Source organism: Mirounga leonina, unplaced genomic scaffold (assembly GCF_011800145.1).
Source record: "Mirounga leonina isolate KUSES-001 unplaced genomic scaffold, KU_Mleo_1.0 Mir_454, whole genome shotgun sequence".
Taxonomy (NCBI): Eukaryota; Metazoa; Chordata; class Mammalia; order Carnivora; family Phocidae; genus Mirounga; species Mirounga leonina.
The window spans coordinates 1,665,450-1,686,029 of record NW_023270763.1 but is presented as its reverse complement, the minus strand read 5'-3'; the positions used below and the strand labels follow the sequence as shown (position 1 = coordinate 1,686,029).

Sequence of the window (20,580 nt, the reverse complement as noted above, 5' to 3'; positions counted from 1 at the left end):
GTTCAGGTCCTGTGAGCTTGACATTTACTCCCACAGAAAACCAGAGTCTTCCTCTATGTGTTCCTGCTCTTTCCATGGTGAATGGGCCATTACATGACAGGTAGCTGATCTGACATGACCTGTTTTCCTTCCTAAACATTTTTTTTTTTAAAACATGGATGTCCTAGTTCAGGCAACCGATACTTGGGGTCATAGCTTTCTTAAGATTGAAACTTCTACAGAGGGGCTATTCTTAGGGTGGTGGGGTCCCATCAAGAGTGCGTGCTGTGTCTTTAGTTTAAAATGTGCCTTTTGGATTCTGACTTTAAAAAAATTTTTTTTTTTTTTTTTTTGTTCTGACTTTTAGATTCTCCTGTGGTCAGAGTTCAGATTCTTTGGCAGCATGTGACCGTTTGGTAATCGTTACTGAGTGTATGTTCTGTCTTGAGATATTATCTTACTTTAACCATCAGGAAAAGAACAAAACTAATACATGCTGGATAGAGAAAACTCCATCTTAAAAATTTTAATAGAGACTTCTCGGTGCTCCCCAAATTATCTTTCCCTCATTACTTTTATCTTTCCTCCCTTGTTCTGACATTGCCCTGTTTTACATCAGATAGGTGTTTTCTAGTGTACTGTTTAAATTCCCTTGTTTTAGGGCACCTGGGTGGCTCCGTTGGTTAAGCATCTGCCTTCGGCTCAGGTCATGATCCCAGGGTCCTGGGATCGAGGTCCGCATCGGGCTCCCTGCTCAGTGGGAAGCCTGCTTCTCCCTCTGCTTGCTGCTCCCCCTGCTTGTGCTCTCTCTGTGTGTCAAATAAATAAGAAAAAATCTTAAAAATAAATTCCCTTGTTTTGATCACTATATGATTCTGGTATTTTCTTAGGGGTTGCTCTGGGTGTTCCACATTTTAATATGTACCAGTCCAGCTTGGATGGTACCAGTTTAATTTCAGTTGTGTGTAGAAACTTCGCCGCTGTACAGCTCCCTTCCGCTCCCCATTCTCTTACTATCCTACAGATTGTATCCCTGTAAATCGTATGCTGTTAAAGCACATTTGTGGTGATTGCCTAACACAGTTGTCTTTAAAGTCATCCAGGAAAACAGTTACAAGTAAGGAATAAGTTTCTACTGCCTTGTCTATTTGCCAGTGTAGTTCTTTCTTCATGTGGATTTGTTTCTTGCAAGGAAGGGCTGTGGGTGCCAAGGTGAATTCACCGTTTTTGGTCTTCTGGGGCTGTCTTAATTTCTCCTTCGTTTTGGAGGGATAGTTTGGCTGGATGTAGAATACGGTTGACCGTTCTGTCCTCTGGCACTCTGTGCCATCCCACTGCCTCGTGGCCTCTGAGCCTTCTGAGGAGTCATCTGTTCATCTTTTTTTTTTTTTTAAGATTTTATTTATTTATTTATTTATTTATTTATTTATTTATTTATTTATTAGAGAGGGAGCGAGAGAGAAACAGCGCGAGAGGGGAGAGGGTCAGAGGGAGAAGCAGGCTCCCCGCTGAGCCGGAAGCCCGATGTGGGGCTCGATCCCAGGACTCCGGGATCATGACCTGAGCTGAAGGCAGTCACTTAACCAACTAAGCCACCCAGGCGCCCCTCATCTGTTCATCTTTACTAGTTGCTGATCTCCTCATGCTTTCAAGAGTTTCTGTTTGTCTCTGGACGGTTTGAACCCTGCAGTTGTGATCTGTCTAGGTGTAAATCTTCCTGGGTTTATCTTAATGGGAGTTTTGGGGTCTTGGATTTTTTTTTTTTTTTTAGAAGATTTTATTTATTAGAGAGAGAGGGAGGGTGCGTGCACCCATGCACAGGGTCAGGGAGGGACAGAGGGGGAGGGAGAGGAAGGAATTCCAAGCAGACTCTGCACTGAGGGTGGAGCCTGACATAGGGCTTGATCTTATGACCCCGAGATCATGACCTGAGCTGAAACCCGAGTCAGACACTTAATTGACTGAGCCACCCAGGCACCTCTTGGGTTCTGGGAGTTTAAAAATCAAATTTCGGAAAATTATAGCAGTTCCTTCAAATATTTGTTCTGAGCCTTTCTCCTTTTGGGCCTCTCATGATGATGATGTTGGTGCACTTGGTGGTGTCCCACAGGTCTCTGAGGGTCTGTCCATCTTCCTCATTCTCTCTCCTTCCTGTCCTCCAAACCACACAATCTCCATTGGCCTGTCTTCCCATCTGCCAGTCAGATCTGCGGTTGTGTCCCTCTAGTGAATTTTTCATTTCATTTATTGAGTTTCTCCAATCCAGAATTTTTATCCGCTTCTCTTGTACAACTTCTGTGTATCAATATTTTCTGTTGCTGAGACCTGGTTCTCCCTACTTTCCCTTGGTTCTTTAGAGATGGTTCCTCTTAGTTCTTGGAACCTATTTCAGACAGCTGTAAGGTCTTTGTTGAATGAGTCCAATGCCTGGCCCTCCTTGAGGACGGTTTCTGGTGGTGGTTTTTTTCCTCACGTTTGGCCATCCTTTCTTGTTTCTTTGCATGTCTTACGAACTTAAGCTGTAAACTGGACAGTTTAAATAATACACTGTGGCAACTCTGAAATCAGATTTTCTTCCCTCCCCAAGGTGTTGCTGCTTCTCATTGTTGACTTTATTTAATGACCTCTCTGAATGAATTCTGTAAAGTTACTTGTGTGGGTGTTATGTGGCTGCCATGACAAAGCACCACAAATTGGGTAGCTTGGAACAGCAGTAATGTCTCACAGCCCTGGAGGTCGGAAGTCTGAGATCCAGGTGTGGGCAAGGCTGCTTTCCCTCCGAACCCCATAGTGGAGAGTCCCTTCCTGCCGCTTCTAGAGTCTGGCTGTGGCGGGCCACCCTCTGCATTCCTTGGCTTGTGGCTGCGTGGCTTCAGTCTCTGCCTCTGCGGTTGCGTACCCACCCCGGTGTCGGGTGTCTTGGGGTCCTCATGTGGTCCTCCCTCTTCTTATGAGGACTCCAGTCATACTGGATTGAGGGCCTGCCTACTCCAGTATGGCCTGATTTTTTTTTTTTTATAAAAGATTTTAATTTATTTGAGGGAGAGAGTGCGAGCAAGAGCAGGGGGAGAGGCAGAGGGAGAGGGAGAAGCAGGTTACCCTCTGAGCAGGGAGCCTGACATGGGACTTGAGCCTGGGACTCTGGGATCATTACCTAGCCAAAGGCAGATGCTTAGCTGACTGAGCCACCTGGGTGCCCCCAGTATGGCCTCATTTTAACTAATTATCGCATCAATAAATATACCCTGGCTTGCCACACATTTTCAATTTCTGGTGTTCTGAAAAAGTGGTTCTGACCATTTTTGCTTCTGTCGAAGGGAGGATTTTGGAGGTTCTTACTCTGCCACTTACCCGTGTCGCCTACCTTTTATTTATTTATTTATTTATTTATTTATTTATTTATTTTAAAGATTTTATTTATTTATTTATTTGACAGAGAGAGAAAGATAGCGAGAGCAGGAACACAAGCAGGGGGAGTGGGAGAGGGAGAAGCAGCCTTCCTGCTGAGCAGGGAGCCTGATGTGGGACTCGATCCCAGGACCCTGGGATCATGACCTGAGCCGAACGCAGACGCTTAACAACTGAGCCACCCCAGGCGCCCTCTTTTTTTTTTTTTAAATTTTATTTATTTATTTGACAGAGAAAGACACAGCGAGAGAGGGAACGCAAGCAAGGGGAGTGTGAGAGGCAGAAGCAGGCTTCCCGCGGAGCAGGGAGCCCGATGTAGGGCTCGATCCCAGGACCCTGGGATCATGACCGGAGCCGAAGGCAGATGCTTAACGACTGAGCCACCTAGGCGCCCTCGCCTTTTATATGTAAGGCATTCATAGTTCTCATTTGTGTTCCATACACTTCAGTCATGCAAAGTGCACAACATAGCAGTGTTGGCATGTTCACGGGGTGGTGCATCCCTTGCCTTGAGCATTTTATCACCCGCCAAAGAAACCCCTTATTTTCCAGTCCTCACTTTCCAGTTCTCCCGTCACTGCCCCCCACCCCCAGGCCTAGGCAGGCACCCATCTGCATTGTTTCTGTACGTTTGCATGGATTCATCCCATATGTGGTCCTTGTGCCTGGCTTCTTTCACTTACTGTCATGTTTTCAAGGTTCATCTATCTTATAGCATGAATCTTTGTACGGCCACTAATAATCCATTGTACGGATAAGCTGCTTTTATTTATTCCCTGACAGTTGGTGGGCGCTTGGGTTTTTCCGCTCTCTGGCTCCTATGAACAGTGCCACCATGGACATTTGTCTACAGGTCTCTGTGTGGACATCCATGTTCACGTCTCAGGTGTACTTCTAGGAGTGGAACTGTGGGCTCACGGAGGGGCTCTGCCTCATGTTGTGAGGACGTGCCAGGCTGTTCTTGAGGCCAGCCTCTGCCAGCATGTGTGAGGCTTTTCCGCGTCCTGGCCAATGTTAACTAGTCCTTTTCTTTTTTTTAAATTAGAGCTGTCACAGTGGGTGGTATCTTCCTCTAGCTGTGCTTTGCATTTCCATGACGGTCAGTGATGTTGAGCATCTTTTTATGTGCTTTCTGGCCACTGGTATATCTTTGGAGGAATGTCTATGCAAATCCTTTGCCCATTTTTAAATTGGGTTGTCTGTTTTTATTTCTACTGTGTTCTAAGAGTTCTTTATGTATTCCAGATATAAGTTCCTTCTCAGATACATGTATTTGCATATCTTTTCTCTGATAAAGATAGTCTTCCCCTGTTACCTTTTTGCTTCACTTTTTCCTGTCATTCCACATATTCTGTGCTCTAGTTACACAAGACCTTGTTTTCCCAGACATGCTACTTTTCACTCCTGAAAATGCAGTAAATAGCAGCAGATAGTCATTTGGCAAGCTTTCCTTAAGGCCCTTCTGCGTGCCAGGCCCCCAGCAGCTGGGATGCATCCCCCGGAGTTGGTGCTCAGGCGCTGCGTCTGGGCCCCCTCTCTCATTATCACGGTGCTCATAAAGTTACGTCACAGTGGGATTCCCATTCGCCCTGGAGTTTGGATCCTCACGGATTGTGCCCAGCATTGGGGACCGTCCGTAGCCGTGTGCTTAGTGTTTGTTAATGAGCTCAGTAACCCTGTATTGTTCGTGGCTGTACTCAAGTGGGTGCTTGAGAAACACTTGTTGGCTCGTTGACTGAGAGTACATGTGGTCCCTAAAGAGACTGGGTAAACACAGTTTAAGGCCATCAAAATATTTTTACACAGAAAGGGGCTGGGTTATTAGGATGGGAGAACCTTCTGGAGCTGTGGTCTCCACATTTTGGCCATTAAGATATTGGGGACTCTTGGGGCGCCTGGGTGGCTCAGTCGTTAGGCGTCTGCCTTCGGCTCAGGTCATGATCCCAGGGTCCTGGGATCGAGTCCCACATCCGGCTCCCTGCTCAGCGGGAAGCCTGCTTCTCCCTCTCCCACTCCCCCTGCTTGTGTTCCCTCTCTCGCTGTGTCTCTCTGTCAAATAAATAACAACAACACAAAAGATATTGGGGACTCTTAATATATGCACACATACTCACATACACACGTGTACACACTCATACATGTACACACCCATGATATACATACAAATACATGCTTATACACACACTTGCACATTTACACTTACACATGCACACACCCCATATACATGTATACTCCTACACACATGCGCACACATGTACACACTCCCTGTGTCCATGTATAGTCACACTCATGCACACACACGTGCACACGCTCCCTTCTGTGCACACATATACACTCACTCATGCACACATACTTGCATATGCACACACACCTCACACTCACATACACCATACACGCGTGTGCATCTACACGGTACAGGTTTTAGTGAGTTACATGCATGCGCTGTACTACTCTATTATGTATGTAATGATGTCACAGGAATGTAAAGTGTAAAACGAGAGATGAAAATACAACTAGATTTGCTTCTGTTTTCTTCCTGCACCCTGTGGATGGTTTTCACCCTAAGGTATGTGCCCTCGCTTGGGAGCTTACTGCTTTAGAGCACGCGGTACTGAGTTTTTGTGTGGAGTTTTTATGAGGCCCGTGGGGTTCCCAAGTAAGTATTAGGGCCTTGCTTTATTTTCTGTCTTAAACTTTAAGGTCAATTAAAGGCAACTACATTTAAATTCTAAAATGCTGAGTAATTTCACAGATGAAAATAATCTCGTCATTAATTCTGTTTAGAATATAAAGCACAATCTTACTTTGAAGTGTTGTTTTAAGAAGTAAATCATGGGGGCGCCTGGGCGGCTCAGTCATTAAGCGTCTGCCTTCGGCTCAGGTCATGATCCCAGGGTCCTGGGATCAAGCCCCACATCAGGCTCGCTGTTCAGCAGGAAGTCTGCTTCTCCCTCTCCCACTCCCCCTGCTTGTGTTCCCTCTCTCACTGTCTCTCTCTCTGTCAAATAAATAAATAAAATCTTAACAAAAAAAAAAGTAAATCATGAAAAATGATACAACCACATTGTAGAAAATTTGGAAAAAAGAGGAAAGAAATCTACATTTTGTTGTGGTTATTTATAGCAGTGTTGGTTAGAGTAAGACCCCCTCCCCCTCTGTGGGGTACCTTAACTTTACTATGTTTTTTAACCAAAAACAACTTTCTTTCTTTAGAACTTTCTGTACTAAAAACCAAACAGCCTTTTAATTTTTTTATTTTTATTTTTTTAAAGATTTTATTTATTTATTTGACAGAGAGAGACAGTGAGAGAGGGAACACAAGCAGGGGGAGTGGGAGAGGGAGAAGCAGGCTTCCCGCGGAGCAGGGAGCCCGATGCGGGACTCGATCCCAGGACCCTGGGATAATGACCTGAGCCGAAGGCAGACGCTTAACGACTGAGCCACCAGGCACCCCCCAAACAGACTTTTTAATGTGACTTCCGTATTTATTAGCCTGTGATCTCTCTGATCTGTCCTTTGCTGCTCTGTGAGTGAGGTGTGGGTGACTCCTTGTCTGTAGGGAAGCTGAGGTTTGAGGGTATGATTCTTTGACTTGTGTGATTGGGAATCCTAGCTCTAAGCAAGCATGTAGGTTTTTTACGTACATGGAATTGGAATGTTTTGGCACACGGAGTAATGTGTGTTCACTGTAAAAACAGTGGGACAGAGAAATTATATGGCTCTTTCTTTAGTTCTAACCTTCTTCTGGACTCTAGAGAAAAGGAGGGCTCTTTTCCATGAAACTTGTAAATAGTTGACTTTTTTCTGCCCAAGTTGAAAACTAGATCCGACTGGTCCTGGATCTGTGGGTGTGTTTGCTGATTCATAGGCGGGTGGACACATCACGGCGTGGTGATTGTTCGGAGCAGAAGGAGGTGCCCCTGAGCGCCAGCCCCGCGGCATGAACGAACGGGGGTTGACGTGGCCACAGTCCGGTGCTGCATGAGCACGCGGTGGAGGGAGGGCTGGCTGGTGGCAGCCTCCACTTTCCGAGCAGCTGTTTTTATTGGCCATCGCCTTCCCTTCTCCAGACTTGCCCACGCCCCGGGTCCACGAGCGGAGGGACCCACAGCCCGGTCGAATGCAGGTGCCGCAGGGGAACCCGCTGCTGCTCTCACACACCCTGCAGGAGCTGCTGGCCAGGGACACCGTGCAGGTGGAGCTCATTCCCGAGAAGAAGGGCCTCTTCCTGAAGCACGTGGAGTACGAGGTCTCCAGCCAGGTGAGGGGTAAACGGTGTGTGCCTGCTGGGAGACGAGGCGGGGTGGGGTGGCCTGAGGGGGAGAAGGGCCGCAGAGAGAATCCGTGTGCTGGGCTTAAAGGGAAGATCCAAAACTGGACGCCGAGAGCCAAGCCACCCAACACATGTTTCCATAGCCTGGGTGTCCCCGCATCTTGTTCTGGCTCAGCCACACCCCCAGCTAGCTCAGCCTGCCCTCCCCCCCGTCCCTATGCTGGGATGCTGCTCGGAGGAGCTCATCCAGTCTGCAGGGCACACGCCGTGGGAGCCGGCCAGCCTGATGTGGTTTTGCAGTGGTGGGAAATCCCTGAGGGTAGAGTATGGGCTTCGGGTCCCGTTCGGAGGGCAGGATTGGTGTGTGTCCATCTCATCCCCACTAAGGACGCTGCCCGCGCTGTCAGGGGCCCCCCGATACCGGAGTCGAGGAGGCACTGGGCACCTGGCTGTGCGTCTGTGCGGAGGCGGGGTGGCATCTGCAGTGCTAGTCTTCCGTCCCTTCCTCCGTTCTCTTTCTATATCCTGGTGCTGTTAGAATGGATCCTGGGGGTAGTTTTTATTTGGAAACCTAGGATTAAGTCATCGATGAGCCGACAGCATCCTTGGGCCTGTGGAGGCCCGCTGTGTCAGTGGGGGCCGCACAAGGACAGGCGGAGCAGGGCCCCGCGGGCGCGACAGAGTCCTGCTGCTGTGGGGCTTCGGTTGGAAGAGTCTCTGTCATCCCGGGGAGGAAGCGCGTTTTCCGAACCGAATGGCTGTGTGCGTGTGCTGTGGGAATCGGCAGTCACGGGATTTTTGTTTCAAGGTGTTCTCAAGCTGCAGAGACCGAAGTCGGCGAGTCAGCTTTGTTCTAGTGCGCTTGCGGGTGCTGCTCCCCGGGCGAGGGCGGGTCGGGGGGGCCCAGCCCCTTCCTCCGCGGGCTGGAGCCGGCGCGGGCGTGTCTCCTTCCGGCCTCCCGGCCCAGGATGCGGTCCAGGGTGTGGTGGCTCCGAGCATCGGGGGCTGCTCTCCCCTGGATGGGCGCTGGCGGCTGGCCCTTCCCGTGTCGTCCAGGTGCCCCGTTTCTTCAGGAAGTCTGTTGTCCCCGCTCTGCCCTGGCCCCCTCCTGGGATGCGCTGCTCCAGCCCCAGCAGCACCCTGCTCACCAGAGGCCGTGGTGGATACAGACGTGGCACGACGTGTGCCGTCCCCAGCAGAGCGGCTGCCTGACGTCGTGGTTCTCGTAGAGCTTACGGTTTTTTTATGGACGTTATATTTTGGGGGGCATTTTGAGGTTCACGGCAGAATTGAGTGGAAGGAACCGAGATTTCCCATATCCCCCTGCTCCCCGCCGCCAGGACAGGCTGCCCCATGATCAGTGTCCCCCACACGGGGCATTTATCGCGACCGGTGATCCCATGCGGACATGTTGTCACCAGAGACCACGGTCGGTGCGAGGGTCCCTCTGGGTGGGCGCGCATTCTGTGGGTCTGGACGGTGACAGCCGGTATCCACTGCCACTTGTCCCACAGTGTTCCCGGCCCTGAAGGTCCCCTGCGTCCCACCTGTTCATTCCTCTGCCCCGAGCCCCTGGCAGCGGCCCTCCTGTGCTGTGTGCACAGCTCTGCTTCCCCAGGGCGTCCGGTCGTCGGGGTCAGACTGGCTGCTGTCCCTGAGCAGCGTTATTTACAAGCAGTACAGTGTGTGTGATTTCCGGGATCGATGCTCATACGCGCACGTCGTGTGAGCTTGGACATGGAGCCAGGTCGGGTTCCTCTGCGCGTGGGGGCTGGTGCTCACGGAGCCCGCGGGTCTGTCCGGGACGGGCGTCCGACGTCCACTTGTCCAGCCTTCTGGGCGGTGTCTGGTCTGCCACGACGGTCGGCACTCTCCCAGGAGGCCTTCGTGCTTGTCGCGCTGGCGCTGCGTGACCGCGTTCGGGAGGGCGCCCGTGGGACGCAGTGAAGAGGGCATCACTCGCACCAGCTGCCTTTAATGGGGGGTGGGCCCAGCTGTGCAGGCGCGGCCTCCTGCCAGGAGTCCGGTCTCCTCAGGAGAGCCGAGCATCGGGCGGTGGGAAGCCGGGTGCGTGCCGCCGGGGAGGACGGGGCTTGTCCTCGGTAGAGCCTGGGCGGCAGGGTGAGGCACCGAGCCGCACCGCTCCCGCGGGCTCCGGTTGGTGGCGGGGGTGGGGGGCGGGGGGGTTTCTGGCGTCTGAGCACAGGGCCCTCCGTTCTCTTGCAGCGCTTCAAGTCCTCTGTGTACAGACGGTACAATGACTTCGTGGTTCTCCACGACATGCTGCTGCAGAAGTTCCCCTACCGCATGGTGCCGGCCCTGCCGCCCAAGAGAGTGCTGGGAGGTAAAGCTGGGGGTCTGGCTGGCAAGGGACGTGCCCAGGAAGGCCAGGTCGGCCGGGGGCGGGGGGGGAGTGCAACCCAACCTGCGCCTTCACAGTGAGCAGTGCCCATCTTGCCTGTCGGGGGTCCGCAAGAGGTGGATCACTGTTGGTTCAAACAAAAGGGACCCATGCTTTTCCTGGCAGATTTCTGCACCCGAGCGTGTTTGCGGGGGGCTGGGGTGGGGGTGCTGCCCAGCCTATTTGCCGTCCCCATGCTCTCTGCCCGCAGCTGACCGGGAGTTCATCGAGGCCCGGCGGAGGGCGCTGAGGCGCTTCATTAACCTGGTGGCCCGGCACCCCCCGTTCTCCGAGGACGTGGCCCTCCGGCTGTTCCTGTCCTTCAGTGGCCCTGTGAGTTACTTCACTGTCGCAGGTGGGGCCTGAGGTTCCCTACACTGCCTGGCATTCTTTTTTTTTTTTTAAAGATTTTATTTATTTATTTGACACAGAGAAAGAAAGCACGAGCAGGCAGAGAGGCAGGCAAAGAGAGAGGGAGAAGCAGGCTCCCCGCCGAGCAGGGAGCTGGACGTGGGAGGCTCGATCCCAGGACCCAGGGATCATGACCTGAGCCGAAGGCAGCTGCTTAACCGACTGAACCACCCAGGCGCCCCGCTGCCTGGCATTCTTAAATTTGCTTGTTGTCTTGCTCTCCTCGGCTTGGGTGCCCAGACGGAGTCTCCTGCCTACGTGACTGCCCCAAGTGAGATTTACTTCCTTCCCAGATAATGGGGCTGTGATGTCAAGAGGCATCCTTGGCTTTGGCTTGGCAGGATTCGGTGTGTCGAGCTGGAGGTTCTGAGCGCCGTCGCCCTGAAGGCTTTGCTTGGGAGGGTTACGGAAGTGCCGGAGACCCCAGATTGCAATGGGTGTTTCCAAGAAAGCAAATGAGGCCACTTTGATGATGTGCCATTGGAAGACTGAGCGGAGTCTTTCTCACAGAGCTGCAGGATAGACCCACCGTGTCCACGTGGACCTTAATTTCTGTTAGAAACCAAGCGGCCATGTCTGTCAGCTGTTGTGCAGTGTGTGTTAGCCTCGGGGAGCGAGGCAAAGCCCTTGTTCCCAGTTGGGGAGGATGTCCCTGCCTTGTCCCAAGGGCAGCCTGCTCGCCTAGGGAGAGGGGTGGGGGCAGAGGCTCCAACAAGGCCGCTTTACCCGTGGAATCAGATGGGTCGTCTTCTGTCCGAGGGAAGCCCTTCTTGAGCAGGGACCTGGGGGGGCTCAGTCCCACCCTCTCCCACCGCAGGACGCAGATCACGGAGCCGCCGAGGCAGAGACACCCTGTGAGGCCGAGGGGCCTGGTGCCTCCTGGAGAAGGCTTTCCTGCCGCTAGCTCAGATGCCCCTCTTACGGGACGTGAAGCAGGCACTCCGTGAATGCTTGCTGTGACCGTCTGCCCTTGAGCTGGGAGCGTGGGCCTTTGAACCCTGGGCGGACAGGTTCCTTCAGCGCAGGGATCTTTCCTGCCAGGGAGGAATGCGAGGGGGCCTGGGAGCTGCACACTGGGCACAGAGCTGGGTGGCGTCCCCGTCCTGGAGTGTGAGGCTCCTCTGACCCTTTGCCCTCACAGATAGGGTGTTGTCCCTGGGGCCTCCCTGACTCCGTTTCCTCTGGTAAAATGAGAAAATTAGGACAGATGATCCTCAGCCATCTCTGAAATTCTAGAATTCCTTGACTCATGAAGAGCTGCCGGTTAGGCTCTCTGCCTGTATTTCCCATGGCTCTTTGTGGGTCCCGGTCTTGGACATGGCTTTGCCAAGGAGGCCTGTGTGTTGCCCACCGGCCCTCCCGGGGCTCTGTGGGCCTGGGTCCTGTGGGTCTGTCTGAAGGAAGGAGGAGACCTCAGCTCGTCTCTGTGCCCCACGTGGTGGGACCTACCAGGTGACGTCTGTGGCATGGAGGTCCTCTCTGCGCTGTGGACGGAGTTCCTGTGTTTCTGGAGAGAGAGCTGCCCTCTGGAGCTGGAGGTTTTGTGGTGCCGCTGTTGTTAAGTCAGGCTTTCCTGGCTGTGGAAAGCCACCCTAAAGGTTAAGGTCAATGGGAAGAAGTCCGGGGAGACACAGTGACGAGATATTCTGGGATGCCTGTGTGACGGCCCTCCTGTGGGAGCACGTTCCTCTTGAGGAAGGCCTGCGTCCTGCCTCCTGCTGACCTCCTTGGTCTCATACAGACTGTTCTGCAGCTTGGTAGAGCTGGCTGTTCTGTTTCCTTTTGCAGGACGTGCAGAACAAGTTAAAGGAATCAGCTCAGTGTGTTGGAGATGAATTCATGAACTGTAAGCTGGCTCCTCGGGCCAAGGTACTTTGCTCGTCGTGACGTGCCCCCTCCGGTCCAGGAAGTGACCGCCTGACCCCATGCCTGACCGCGTGCTGGGGATGCTGCTGAGGCCCGCCGCATGGTTTCCTCATTTCACCTGCTTTCACCTGCTCGGACACACAGCGGGTGTCCTGCCAACTTCACAGATGGGGAGACGGGCCCCGAGAGGCTGCCAAGGTCCCAGACCACCGAGTAGCCCACCCGTAGGGGGCTGAACATGGTCTGGCCACAGAAGCCGGCCAGCTCTCCTGCCACATCCCCGAGGCTTTTTTGTGATTCAGGTGGACTCCCGCTGGGTCACTAGCCTCTCAGATTTCAGAGGGGACGGGAGTGTTGCATTGGTTTATTGTAAAATTTAGCACATCTGTTCTTTCTCTAAAGAGGATTAAGGTGGCTACTGGGTAGCTTTTTCCTTTTCCTTCTTAAACTGCTTCTCCATACAGAAATACGGACTCCTGCCCACGTGCCCACTCCATTCCCTAAGCTTCCTGTCTTCTAAGCGTTATGTAGTTAATGTTCATGTTAAAGAATAGTTCATGTTACTGGGTAGTTAATAGTAAAGCTGGTAAAAAGTGACTCTTGGAGAAATGCAGCCTCCCGGCGGCCTTGCCCTCACGCGGAGAGTCACTTTGAGCGTGACGGTTATTATCGGAGTGTGTGTTCCTGCAGGACCTCCAGTTGGATCCGCTTTCAGTGGACGCTAGAATCGCCATCTCCTGGGGCCACTCAGCTTAGTGTTTGTGGTATATGCGTGATGTTGGTTTCTGTTTCTTTTTTGGACAAGAAGGGAGGCCCCGTGAGGCCCCATGTGGCCTGGCGTCTGGGCCCACACGCTGCTCTGTCGCCGGGCTTCTTCCCCGTCCTGATGGGCGTCGTCTCCAGAAGGCCCTTCACGGCCAGTAATGCGTGGCCTTGCTGTCCTCCCTGCCAGGACTTCCTCCCGGCCGACATCCAGACTCAGTTAGCCGTCAGCCGGGAGCTCATTCGGAACATCTGCAACAGCTTCCACAGGCTTCGCGACCGGGCTGAGCGGATTGCATCGAGGGCCGTCGACAATGCTGCTGACCTTCTCGTATTTGGGAAGGAGCTGAGGCAGGTGCCCCGCGGGGGGGTCTGCAGACTTGGTGGCAGATGGTGTTTTACTACAGCGACGCCCGTTCTGACCAGTTTCACTGTTAGAGGGTGAAGGAGAGGGCTGGGGAAATGGGTTATGGAATTTAGAGGAAGACAACTGGGGGAATTTAGGCAGGGAAGGGTGGATCCCTAAACACACAAATGTGTGCCAGTCGGTCACACGTCGTTTTCCCTGCTGTCAGGACTAGACTGGAAAAGGACGGCCCGAACTGTTCACACTCCCCTGGGTGGAGGGGCAGTGGACGGTCAGCCAGGACTGCACCCTCCTCCTCAGTTTCAAGAACTCTGCCTCGCGAGCCAACGTGTGCACACCCATCCCTGGGGGGCTTGTTGACCAGAACTGGCTCAGAAGGCCTGGGGCGGGGGCTGAGGTCCTGCCTTTCTGACAGATGCTCAGATGTCCCCAGGGACCGCTCTTCGCGTGGCAGAGGTTGCCCTGGGACGACATGTCATGCTGGACGGCCGGCTCAGCTCCCAGGCCTCGAGTGTCTTGTCTCCTCTGTTTCTTTTTCCCTTAGTGCTTTGGGGTCTGACACGACCCCGCTCCCTTCCTGGGCCTCTCTGAACAGCAGCACGTGGGGGTCCCTTAAACAGGCGCTGAGAGGCCTGTCCGTTGAATTTGCACTGCTTGCTGACAAAGCTGCCCAGCAGGTGAGTGACGTTGTGCTCGGTGCCCGTTCTGAAGAGCACCTGTCCCTGGGGAACGGAAGCGGGGACATCTTTGGAGTCCTGTGTCTGGAGTGAGTGGGTGCTGGTCTTGGTTGGAACTACATGTCCCCATCTGTTCTGAGTGGCTCCTTGTGAGCCCCTGACGCTCTGAAGATGGTTGCCCGTGACAAGGAGACTGGGTGCTGGTCCTTTGAAGGTTCACTTTGCTGAGATGAGAAGCTGTAATCTGTCCTTGAAAATGTAATCTCGGACTTCCCCGGATGCTTCTGGGTGGACCAGGTAGTTCCCACTTTGCTATCCTAGTCAGCAAGTACTTGGTTCCTTGATAACTTATCAGGACAGTAAGTAAGCTCCGGAGCCTTGAGAGCGCCCCATCTCCATTCCCCGCAGGGACCCAGTTAGCCTCCAGAAATGCTTCTGCCGCACGCGCAGGGGCCTTGTGGTCCTTGGGGATCTATTTGAAGGTCCACAGTTTACTGGCAGACGGAGAGGCTCATCTGGGTGCTTTTATGCTATAAAACCCCTGCGTGACTTTGAGGGTGAGCGTTTGTGGCCTGGTTCTTGGGGAAATGGTCTGTAGGCTGGTAGTAAATAAATTAAAATGGTGTACCTGTGAAGGGACTTGCTGCCTGTCTGACGCTCAAAGCTCCTTAGTGGCAGGCTGGAGAACACAGCGATGGTGGTGGACTCTCCGACCGTGGCGCTGGGGGATTTTCAGGCTCAAGGTGGGGCCCTCAGAGGCCCAGGACGTCTCTAAGTTCCGAAAAGGAAATCTGATCTCGTTGGCTGGTACGGAAAGTCCTGGGTTTCCTTCCTCTGTGGTCCGGTGCCTGCGTGTTCCCATTAGAAACTGAGCGTAGGGTGGTGGTGGCATTTCTCGGAACTGGCGCTGGGCCCGGTCCCTCTCCAGGCCTGCCAGGTGCCCACGTGTCCACTGCGGGGAGGCCTGGCACTGTGCCATTGCAGGCGCGGCTGCAGAGAGAGGCAGCCTGCTCTGCGTTCGGCTAGTGCCTTGTGCTGGGCCTGTGCTCGGGGCATGTTGCTTCCCAGGCCCGTTTCATGTCCACGAGAAGCAAGGGCTGGATGAGGTCATTCGGACACTTTTCATGGGACCTGTTGGACTTTCCTCAAAGCTCATTCTAAACCTAAACTTGAAGCTGTCCTGGTTGCAAGGACCTAGGCCCTGGGCCCACACAGCTCCCAGTTCAACAGGTAGCCTCAGGGCAGGGGTGGGAGAGCGCGTGGGGTGCACCGTGAATCCCCAGGCGTCCCGCAGAACGGAAACTCCTGACTCTGTCGTCTCCTGTGTTTTCCGACTGAGATTTGGATGCTGTGTTTCTGCCTTTGAAGAGGGAGAGAGGGTTCAGGCTTCTGATGTGGTGCAAGTTCATAGTTGGAAGCTGAACCCCAAGCTCTGAGATCTCTGATAGCTGGCGGATGCTGCTTTGAAATGTGACGTCTGAGGAAGTACCACTTCCTGACTATTCCTCGTGGTTTTCACGTTGAAGTGAAATTAATATAGTTTTAATGTGAAACTGGATCAAACGACCATCAGGACTTTCATCCAGCACAGCTGGGGTTCTGTTCACTCTCACTGCACGAGGAAAGACACCCAGGGGCTGGTTTTCCTAACTCTGTTTCCACACACCCTGGTTTTATTCTCCCCATACCTGTTAGGGGCCCCAGGTCACTATATCCCAGCGGGACAACAGAGACTCAGAGGGGGCTGTTTTTTCCATGCTGACAGGATGGTGGTTTGGGGTCTTGTGTGGCATTGAACGAGAACTGGGACCTAGCCAGTGACGTGACCTGCTGCTAGACGGAGGAACCTCCGTCCTCCTGTGCCCCTCCGCCCAGTCAGGCGGGAGCAGGGCACCTGTGGACCTCTGGTGTTTTCCTTCTGGGTTTAGAAAACCTGGAACATGCCTGTTATTTTCCTGTGACCTTATTGGCTCGAGTCTTGGCTGTGGGTGTGGGAATGAGTGGCCTGGAACCTCTGAGCTGGGCAGGCATGAGTCCCGGGTCCCCTGAGTTGGTGGCAGAACCTGGGCAGGAGCCCTGGCTCCCAGGGCAGTGCTTGTAACCTGGTCAGACTCATCCTCCTCGTTTCTTCCCATCTTCTGCCTTCTGGCTGCACCCTCTACACAGTCGCTGTGTGGTTTCCGAGGTGAGCTTTTCATGCTGAGCCATAGCTGGAGCTCTAGAGGTTGTGAAAAGGGCTCTTTTCTCTGAGGAGCCCACACTGCACCTGGGAGAGGTGAGGTGCTCACCAAACACCTGAGAGGTGCTTGGTGAATGCCTAGGAAGTGTTCAGCAAACACCTGGGCAAGGTGCTCGGCAAGTGTTGGTGGCTGAGGGACATGAGCTGTGCTAGAGCCCTCAGGACATGTGGCTGTGAGCACAGTGTTAGAGTGGAGGGCTCCCAGGAAGCCAGCCTAGCCCCAACTGTACTGTGGCTTTGGCACGCTGGGAGGCCCAGTGCTGTGGAACAGCAAGCACGAGTGGGCAGATGACCTTGGGAACTGAGGATGTAGTTTTCATCCAGCTGCTGGGTTCTGTGGCTTCCCTGCCTTACGTTGGGGGGCCTTTGTGTGGGAAGGGGGCTCTTCTGCAGAGCTGGCTGGTGGCTGTGGGGGGAAGAGCCAGCTCAGGCCTGCGTATGGGGGGCCCTGGCCGGGTCTGTGGGTCCTGTGGTGCTCGGTGTTGGTCACCCACCCTTGTTTTCTAGGGCAAACAGGAAGAGAATGACGTGGTGGAGAAATTGAACCTCTTCTTGGATTTGCTCCAGTCCTATAAAGTGAGTCTGGCTGCTCCTTGGCCAAGGACAGAGCTTTTGAGAAGGATCCATGATCTTTCAGGGGTGTGACTCCAGAGGAGTGGACGAAGAGCTGCAAAGCCAGGGCTGTGGAGGGAAGATGGGCCGTAGACAGTCTTGCCAGAGTTATTTCCCCTTGGCGGGTTCTGCAGGTGCTCTGGGCTGTGGCCCCAGCAGGTGTGCAGACAGGCCTCTGGCTTCCCTTGGTCTGAGAATGGCGGGTGTGTGTGTGCACGCATGTATACATGCACGTGAGTGTATGTGTATGCATGTGTGTGTACACGCGCACGTGTGTATGAGTGCATGCATTTGTGTATGCATGTGCATGCGTGTGAATGTGTGAGGGTACGCACGAGCGCGTGTCTGTGTGTGTACACGTTAAGACGTGTGTACGTGTGTGTATGTATGCGGGTATATGTGTGCATATGTAGGGGTATGTGTGAATGTGTAAATTGTGAGCACGGGTATGTACGTGTGTGTATGTGTACATGTAGGAGTGTATACACACGTATGTGACTGCACACGTGCACGTGAGTGTATGTGCATGTATGCAGAGCACCTGTATATGTGTGCGGGCGTATATGTACGTCCCCACACGTGTGTGCGTGCACACGTGTGACCATGTGCACATGTGTGCATAGAGGTGTGTGTGTGTGAGAGAGAATATGCTCGCTCCCTACACGTGTGTGGGGGGCTGGCCTGGCGTGGAGGGAGCTTGCCTCTTCTGTGGGCAGAGATGCTGGGAAGTCCGACTCCAGCTCTGTGTAGGGCTGGCTTCTGAACCGTGGGCTGGATGGTCTGTGAAGCCGGAGAATCCTTCGTGCTGAGCTCAAGGAGAGGGGGCCCAGGACTTTGAGGAAGGTTCCAGAAGGGATTTGTTAAGTTGGATGGTAGCCAGGTCCCCTCGAGATCCCAGCACTGTGGTTCTGTGGCCAGTATTTCCCACAAGATTCCTGAGCGGGGCTATTTTAGGGCTCCAGGGAAATGCCGGTGCATCTTCCTTTTGGAGGTGGGTCTTTCTGCTGCTGGAGGGACATGGGCTTCCCTCCATGGGCAGCGGAAAAGTCGGAGACCCACCTTCCATCTTCCCTGTGCGTCTTCCCTGTGGACAGGACCTAGTTTATGTGGGTTTTCGGTTGGCGGGGCTGATGTGCACTGCAGCCCCTCCTGGTTTCACCCGGGGCCTGTCACCGGAACCACTCCGTTCCACGACTCCTTCCTGAGCGTGGAGTGAGTGGGTGTGCGTGGCAACGGTGTCTGTGTGTGAACAGCGCTGACTTTGAAGCATGTGTCTGTTTGCCGGTCTCTTCCCACTGCCCCCTTCCATGCGGCCTCCCCCGGGGGAGGGTGGCTCCGGGTCCCTGCTGGCTGGTGGCTGAGCGCAGGTGCCCTCCCCGCACAGGACCTGTGCGAACGGCACGAGAAGGGCGTGTTGCACAAGCACCAGCGTGCCCTGCACAAGTACAGCGTGACGAAGAGGCAGATGCTGAGTGCCGCCGTGCAGAGCCGCGAGCCCGACTCGGCGCAGCCGCTGGAGTCCCGCATCGTCGAGGTGCTTCTGGCGGGGGGCGGGGGGCGGGGCGGGGCGGGGCGGCCCGTGGCTGCCCCCCGGCTGGGCTGCCCGTGAGCAGGCCTGGCCTGGCTGGGCCCCGGACCTGTACTTCGGGGCCTGGCCCCTGAGCTTCCGGAGGGTCGCTGCCTGGGGCCGGTGTGGCCAGCGGGGGGATGGGCAGGCGCCTAGAGCAGAGCCGTTGGGGTGCCCGGTTGGGGTGAGTGGCTTGGAATTTTCCTCAGCGCTGGTGCAGGGAAGGGCTTGAGGCCCCGGGCTCGGGGAGAGGCCGTGTATTGGTGTGGCGCTCCGCAGCGGCTGCTGGGCCAGGTACGAGGGGCGGCTCCTCTCTCCGCAGCAGGAGAACGCCATCCAGACCTTGGAGCTTCGGAGCTTCTTCTCCTTGTACTGCCTGCACCAGGAGATGCAGCTGGTCCACATCTACCTGCCCCTCACCTCCCACATTCTCGGGGCCTTTGTCAACTCGCAGATCCAAGGCCACAAGGAGGTGGGTCGGCCAGCCCCTTGCTGTCTGGGAGCCTGGCACTCCTGCAGCCGGCCTTCCGGCATTGCCGGGAGCACGGGGCCTGTAAACAGGCCAGGTTCATGTCTGCTGTCGCACACGCAGGCCGAACAGCAGTGGCAAAGCTGTCCTCGCGATTCTTGGAGGGTGGGGGGCAGCGTGAGACCATGATGGAAGTGTTCCTCCTCTCCTGGAGGAATTCTGGAGTCGGGTAAAGCGCAGCATCCCCTGGAATGGAGAGAAGAGAGGGTGGGGCGTCGGTGAGAGAAGGCGGGGGTTGGCGCAGACCCCGGGTCCCTGTCCTCCGGCCGGCGGCTCCCGCACTGCTGGGAACACGCCCTCTGCTTGGCCAGAGATGTGGCAAGCTCCGCGGACACCTGCTGGCCCCGAGGACCCAGAGCCGCATGGTGCTAGCTTGTCTTGGACTCTTTGTGCCTCCGCAAACGGGGACGGGCGTGTCCCTCTCCAGACAGCTTAGAAGGGTCGTGTGTCTAGGCTTGAAGAAACTCGTATATGGTCCCCGTGTGGTTCTGCCTTTGCTGGCCGCTGCTGACGTGGTGTGTGCTGGGTTGGGTCAAGGCCTGGTGGCAGCCCCAGCAGCACAGTCACCTGCTGGGGGGGGGGGCGCATCTGCCCGTGGCCACCTGCAGCTCCCTGGTACGGTAGCGTGCTCAGGCCAGAGTCCCTAAAGCCTGGGCCGCAGTCCCGGCTCTGCGCCTGTTAGGACTCTCCAGCCTTGGCGTGTTTAATCCCTGTGGCAAGTTTCCGTTTCTGAAAGACAGTGTGTGCTGCGCGCCTGCTCGGCCTCCATGATCGGCGTGGGACCTGGAGGGTGATGGGCTACAAGCGTCTGGGACTGCAGCGTCCCCATCCCTGGGGAGTGTCCCAACGGGTCAGCCAGAGAGGAACGGGCCTCTCCCGCTCCGGTGGAGGCCCGCGCAGGGCCCCGTGCGGGTGGGCTCGGGTCTGGGGAGGCTGATCTCCGAGCTACCCTCCTCTCCCGCACGTCTGACCCCCACTTTCTCTCTGGTGCGGCTTGTCTTGTGTGACCCGCCACACCGGGAGGCTGGTCCTGGCGGAGCCCACCTGCCGGCCCCCTGGCGCGCATGCGGCGCACACAGTTCCTCCTCTTCCGGCGTTCTCCGGGGGGGAAGGGGCTGAGATGCGGCGAGGGGAAGGGCCAGCTGCCCCCTGGTCCGGTCTGGTGGCACGGGGCTCCTCGGGGGTTTCTCACCCTGTTGTGCTCCCTCTTCTCCAGATGAGCAAGGTGTGGAACGACCTGAAGCCCAAGCTCAGCTGCCTCTTCGCGGGACCCAACAGTTCCCTGCCCCCGCCGAGATCCCCGCAGGACGGCATGTCTCCTCAGTAGTGCCAGTGGCCTGGGGCGGGAGCCCCGGCGGCCTCACTAAAATCTCTTTCCAAACGGTGTGTCCCTGTTTAATTCCCTTCAGACAGCGGCTGCCTTCCCCCCCACCACAGGGTCCCCGGTGTTGGGCTGATGCCCGGGCTGGGCAGGGGGGGCCAGGGTCTG

General features: G+C 55.0%; 1 protein-coding gene across 1 annotated transcript in view; it reads left to right on the top strand.

Annotated features, from left to right (window-relative positions):
- Window positions 1-20,472, top strand: part of SNX8 (sorting nexin 8) — a 37,554-nt gene extending 17,082 nt beyond the window's left edge. The window contains exons 3-12 of the mRNA XM_034988260.1: window positions 7,458-7,648; window positions 9,887-10,004; window positions 10,273-10,394; window positions 12,261-12,341; window positions 13,291-13,451; window positions 14,012-14,144; window positions 16,891-16,959; window positions 18,380-18,529; window positions 18,885-19,034; window positions 20,308-20,472. Coding sequence (XP_034844151.1) covers window positions 7,458-7,648; window positions 9,887-10,004; window positions 10,273-10,394; window positions 12,261-12,341; window positions 13,291-13,451; window positions 14,012-14,144; window positions 16,891-16,959; window positions 18,380-18,529; window positions 18,885-19,034; window positions 20,308-20,418 — 1,286 coding nt within the window. The 3' untranslated portion in view covers window positions 20,419-20,472. The remainder of the gene's footprint in view (window positions 1-7,457; window positions 7,649-9,886; window positions 10,005-10,272; window positions 10,395-12,260; window positions 12,342-13,290; window positions 13,452-14,011; window positions 14,145-16,890; window positions 16,960-18,379; window positions 18,530-18,884; window positions 19,035-20,307) is intronic.
- Window positions 20,473-20,580: the final 108 nt, after the last annotated feature.